The following is a 5933-nucleotide window of genomic DNA, read 5'->3' as shown; positions in this document are numbered from 1 at the left end:
AGAGGTAATAATTATGTAAGGTTCAATTAATCAGAAACACATAGAACTCATAAATATGTTTGCACCCAATAACAGAGCCTCAAAACATATGAAACAAAAATTGACAGTACAAAGGAACAACTAGGCATTTCCACAATTGTAGTTGGAGATTTCATCATCCCTGCCTCAGCAATTGATATAACCACTAGACAGGAAATCAGTAAATATATAAAATATATTTAACATTTAATATAAATCAGTAAATATACAAAACATTCCACCTAAAGAGACTAGAAAAGGAATAGCAAAGTAAATCTCGAATAAGTAGAAGGAAGGAGATAATAGAGATACAAGAGCAGAAATCAACAAAATAGAAAACAAAATAAAAGTAAGCAAATCATACATATTTTAAAAGAGCAACAAAATGTATAGCCCTTAGGAAGGCTAATCAAGAAAAAAGAAAAGAATCATTAATATCAGCCAAGAAAGAGGGGTATCATTAGAGGTCATATAGGCATTAAAAGAATAGTGAGGGAATATTAACTTTATGACAATAATTTTGACAACTTAGATAAAATTGACCCGTGCATTGGAAACAAAGCAATTTACCAAAACTTCCAATGGATTGAATAGAAAAAACGAATAGCCCTATACTTCGTAAATATATTTATTAACAGAAAACATTTCTAAAAATAAAACAAAAATCCAGGCCCAGATGATTTCATGGGTGAACTCTAGCAAATATTTATGGAACAAAAATTGCCAATTTTACACAACAGTTTCAGAAAATAGAGGAGCAGGGAACAATTCTTAGCTCAGTTTATGGGACCAGTACAAACCTAAATCCTGATAAAAAGATGATATAAAACCAGAAAATTACAGAAAAATATCCCTCATGAACAGTGTAGCCAAACTATTTATTAGAAACTCATAGCCAGCAATGTATAAAAAGGAAAGTGTTTTATTGCCCATTTCTAGATGATGGGCATACATGTTCACTGACAGATATAGGCCACCCAGCTGTTAGGTGAGGCTGCATCTGTCTGATTGAAAGCCTACACGCTTTCCTATGCAATGGCTGCCCAGGTGGTTGAAGGCCAGCCTCCAGGCGGTAAAGAGCTGTGATGAGGAACACAGCCAGCAATCGATCTATGTTGTAGGGATTCCAGGCCTGAGCAGGGCAGGCTGTGAATACCCTGGGGACCTGGTCTTAGGATCTCCTGCTCCTGACTTCTAGTCCACCCCATCCCAGCAATTTGCCACAGTTACTGATGGAGGTCATTTTGATGGTAGAGGGCCAATCGGTGGGTCTGTTGCTCCCAGAGGCTCCAAGCCTTGGAACATTAAGCCCTTACCATGCAGGTCCTGTTGCCAGGGCAACACAGATGTCTCCTCCTGTCTAGCCACTTGTCTTCCACAGAGACTACGAAATTTTTCTTCCTCATCTACCTGGGGCTTCTGGGAGAAGCGGGAAGCCCTGTGGTCTTAGCACATCGGGCCTGGGAGACCCCTGCGCTGCGCAGCGCGGCCGCGTGACTGAAGCGAGATCTTGCACCCTCCTGCTCCAGGGCCTCTTGGCGGCCTCCAGAGTGGGCTCCACAGCTTGAAGGCGGCATTTTTCCGCGGGTGTCGCAGCGTCCGCAGAATCGGAGAAAGTGAGCAGGCGCTGGCGGGACCCCAGAGTGACCGCGGGTGCTCTGGGCAGGGGCCAGATCGCTGCCTCAGCAGGCAGTGGTCGCGAGAGAGGGTCCTGGTCCGGCCCAGCACCCGCAGAGAGAGGAGGAGGGGGCTCCTGGCTGCAGCAGTCTGGTGGGGCGGGAGGGGGGCTCCTGCTACAGGGGTGCAGGGGACGATGGGAGAGAGGGGGGCTCTGGCTGTGGGGGGAGGAAGGGGACTTCTGGCTGCAGGTGTGGGGGACGCGGAGGGGGTTGCCAGGTTACACGGAAGATCAAAAGAGGGAGGGGGCTCCTGGTTTGGAGCTGGGAAAGAGAGTGGGAGAGGTCTCTCTGCTTCCCTTCCGCAGTTTGGGTAAGGAAGGACTCCAGGCTGCGAAGATCTGTGTAGGGGAGGACTCCTGGCCGCAGGGACTCTGGGTGGGGGGAGAGCTACCTGTTGCAGGGGCTTGGATAGGGGAGGACTCCTGGCTGCAATGTTACAGATGATGGCGGGAGGGGGAGGTGCACTCGTTGTGGTGTGATAAGGGGACATCAGCTCAGGCAAAAGGGGGTCTCCCAATAGAGGTTGTGGGTGTGTGCCAAGGGATTAAGTGTCACCAACTGGGGGAGGGCTTCGGGGGTGCATGGGCTGCAGCAGTGGGAGGGAGTGGATCCCTGGCTGCTGCAGTGCTTGGGAGGGGAGGGCAAAGGCCTGTAGTGGGGGTGGGTTGATTGGCAGCAACATCCCTCTCTCCCCTTTGCACTCACAGGCTGCGTCAGAGACTGCAACAGTCAGCACACATTCCTGTCTGATCAGGCTCCCTCCCTCAAGTCCTCTGCGATGGCTCTGGCGATTCTTCGGAACTGGTGCAGGAGGATGGGTGCGAACACAGAGCGCTCCCTGCTCATCCTGGATATCCCTGACGACTGTGAGGAACATGAGTTCCAGGAGGCCGTGCAGGCTGCCCTGTCACCCCTGGGCAGGTACCGAGTGCTCATCAAGGTATTCAGAAAGGAGCTCGGGGCCAGGGCAGCCTTGGTGGAGTTCACTGAGGGTTTAAACCGAAGCTTGATTCCTCGCCAAATAGCAGGCAAAGGGGGACCCTGGAAAGTGATCTCCCTGCCCCAGGTTCCTGATGCTGAGTTTCAGGATATGCCCAGTTTCCCTGCACAGCCCCAGGGGCAAACAGTGGCCAGAGGCGCAGGTGAGGCGGGAGCTACAGGTGAGGCAGGATCTGTCAGTGAGGCAGGAGGTGTGAATGAGGAAAGATCTGCAGGAGAGGCAGGAGGTGCAGATAAGGCAGGAGGTGAAGATGAGGCAGGAGGTGCAGGTGAGGCAGGAGGTGCAGGTGAGGAAGGAGGTGCAGGTGAGGAAGGAGGTGCAGGTGAGGCAGAAGGTGCAGGTGAAGAAGGAGGTGCAGGTGAGGAAGGAGGTGAAGATGAGGCAGGAGCTGTAGGTGAGGCAGTAGGTGCAGGTGAGGTAGAGGCCTGGACCCAGTCATGGAGCCAGACCCTGCGGCCTCTGATGAAAACGATGGCCTACCGGGAACTGAGACCCTTTTCCGGGAGGGAGCAGCCAGGCTGCGTGGAAGAATCCTTTGAGAGCTGGTTGGAGGACGCCAAGGATATGCTGCAGCTGTGGTGCCATGCGTCGGAAAGGGAGAGAAGGAGGCGGCTGCTGGATAGCTTGGATGGCCTGGCCCTGGATATCGTGAGCGGCCTCCTGGAGGAAGAGCCCGACTTCTCTGCGCAGGACTGCCTGACGGCGCTGGGGCAGGTGTTTAGGAGCCGGGACACGTGGATGACCTCGCGGATGAAGTTCCTGACCTGCACACAAGGGCCCCAGGAGGGGCTGTTTGCCTTCGTGGTGCGCCTGGAAGGCCTGCTGCAGAAGGCCGTGGAGAAGGGGGCTGTCCACCCAGCCATGGCCAACTACCTGCGACTGCGGCAGGTGCTGTCTCGGGCCCACCCCAGCGAGGCGCTTCAGGATACCCTGAGGAGGATGCAGCTGGAGAGGAGGCCACCCGGCTTCCTGAGGCTGCTGCGGCTCATCCGGGACATGGAGGCGTTGGCGGCCTCCCCAGCGAGGAGCCAGCAGTGTGCGGCCTGGCCAGCGGCCCCAGTGGAGAGTGAAGACCCAGCTGCCATCCAGGTGTCCCCTGCCGGTGGAGATGCCGCCCAGGCATCCCCAACCCAGGGGAACGCCAGCGAGGCTGATCCCAGAGCGGAAGATGCTGCTGAGGCTGCTTCTGCCACCAAAGAGGCTGCCAGGGGCGCCCCTGCCACTGGGGAAGTTGAAAATGCCCCTGCATGCCTTGAAGGCCTAGGTCAGGCAAGGCCCCCCGACGCCCCTGGGGGCCTCCCAGCCCGGATGGGCAGTGGAGTCGACATGGCCCCAGGAGGTCCCAGCTGGGAGCCAGAGGGCCTTGTCCAGGTCGGAGGCCAGGAGGCTGAGGAGCCTCCCCAGGAGGGGCTCAAGCCCATCTTGGAGGAGTCAGAAAATGAGGATGAGGACGGGGCTGGGGAGGTGGGCAAGCCCAAGTCCCCCCCGGGCAAATAGGCTCTGAGGGCCCCGAGGGCTCCTCTCCTCCCAGGCAGCAGCACCCTGGAGGCAGATGGAGGCCAGGCCAAGGCCGGTCCCTCACCCCACGTTTGGAGCTGTGCCTCCCACCTCCCCCAAGGGGCCCTGGCCACCATCACCAGTCCTTCCCAGTGACCCAGATGACCACGTTTGATACCAAATGGGGAGCTGGCCTGGAGGGAGCCCTGAGCAGCCAGCCTGAAGATGTGTGCCCCCACCCCCTGTCCTGTGTTGGGAGAGACAGGGGAAAGAGGCTCTCTCAAGGGTGCCACCTGCCTGCATTTCCCAAGAGGTGGCCCCCACTTGCCATCCCTGGGGCAGGCTGCCCCCTGTTCCTGGAAGCCCACCCTCACCTGTGTAGGCCCCATAGTGACCCACACGTCCAGCAGACACCCACTCACCCACCGCTAGCCGTTGTTCCTACACAAAGTAGTGTGCTGTGCGCACATCGGTGCAGCCGCCTCTGGGCCCGGGGCACATGCTGTGAGCTTCCTGCGAGCCCAGGCTCTGCTCGCTGCTGTCTGTCCCACATCATGAGCACCACCTCTGCTTTCCCAGTGTAGACCTAGGCCAGGGGCTGCTCGTTCTCGTGGAGCTGTGTGTGTTCTTCTCTGAGCAGTTCCTCCCCGGAGGCCCCCAGCACAGTCCTGGGAGATGGTGGAAGGAGGCGCCAGGGCACGGTGGATGCTCGTCCTGTGACTGCCATGGTGAGCATGACCACGATGGTGACTGTGACCATGATGGTGACCATGACTGTGTGAGGAAGAACCGGACCTGGGACAGAGCAGACTTGCCCTGCCTGAGGCTCCCCGGGGAGCTTTGTGCTTTGGCATTCTACTCCTGTTGTTACTTGTGACTCAGTTTCTTTGACTCGGGGGGGTGGTGTTCCCTGCTGTGTTTTTGGTGTCCTGTGAGGGCCATAGGACAGGGCCCTGCCCCAGCGGATGGGCTTGGGAGGGGACTCCCTGAAGCCGGTGGACTCTGCCAGAGTCCACTGTCCTGGCAAGAGGCGGACCCTGGGGCCCTCAGGAAGAAGGGACGTGGCAGCAGGGTCGGCAGCAGGAGGGCGGGTAGATGAGGCGCCTTGCCAGGAACCCCAGGAGGAGGGGGCCTGGGACCTGTGTGGGACCTGCGTCCTGTGGTGGCCATTTGCAGTTTCTCTCTGTGTTGTGATTCCCTTCTCTTCAATGGTTTCAGTACATGTTTCTCTTCAATAAACTTCATTCAGTGTTCCAGCCGGCCTCACCTCTGCTGTGGGAAACTGGGGGTGAGGTTTGCGGGGGATGGAGTTGGGTGGGGTGAGGGCCACAGTGGCCAGGCTGACACTGGTGTGTGGGCAGAGCAGGGTCCCTGAGGGCCTGTGTGGTTCTTTGGGCTGCATGAAGCCTGGCGACAGGATTCTGGTTTTCATGGGCAGTGGCTGATTGAGTCCCCAGGGCAGCAATCCTCCTTGAGCACTGGCCGGAGGGGCAGTCCTCAGTGGGGGCCTGAGGATCCTGGAACCCGCCCTCCTGAGCCCTCCTGGGACTGGCTCTCTCTCCCAACAGGCCAGGGAGCTCGCCACAAATTGAGGGTAGTCCTCGATCAGCCATTTAACTAACCCAGAGTCTGTGGGCAACAGGACTGGGACAACTGATAGGCCCCTCCCTGCACAAGTGCGGGGAGGGGACGGGATCAGTGACTTGGACCTGGCGAGGGTCTCCCAGAGCTCACTCAGT

At 56.8% G+C, this 5933-nt stretch overlaps 1 protein-coding gene across 1 annotated transcript; it reads left to right on the top strand.

The window, feature by feature from the left end:
- The first annotated feature begins 1371 nt into the window (after nt 1-1371).
- Nucleotides 1372-5450, top strand: PNMA6F (PNMA family member 6F). Its single transcript, XM_015128459.3, has 2 exons — nt 1372-1634; nt 2405-5450. The coding sequence occupies exon 2, from the start codon at nt 2476-2478 to the stop codon at nt 4192-4194; it is 1719 nt and encodes a 572-aa protein (XP_014983945.2). The 5' UTR covers nt 1372-1634; nt 2405-2475; the 3' UTR covers nt 4195-5450.
- The last annotated feature ends 483 nt before the right edge of the window (nt 5451-5933 follow it).

This window comes from Macaca mulatta, chromosome X (assembly GCF_049350105.2).
Source record: "Macaca mulatta isolate MMU2019108-1 chromosome X, T2T-MMU8v2.0, whole genome shotgun sequence".
NCBI classification, from domain to species: Eukaryota; Metazoa; Chordata; class Mammalia; order Primates; family Cercopithecidae; genus Macaca; species Macaca mulatta.
Note: the sequence above shows the minus strand (reverse complement) of the source record. Positions and strands in the feature narration are given on the sequence as shown.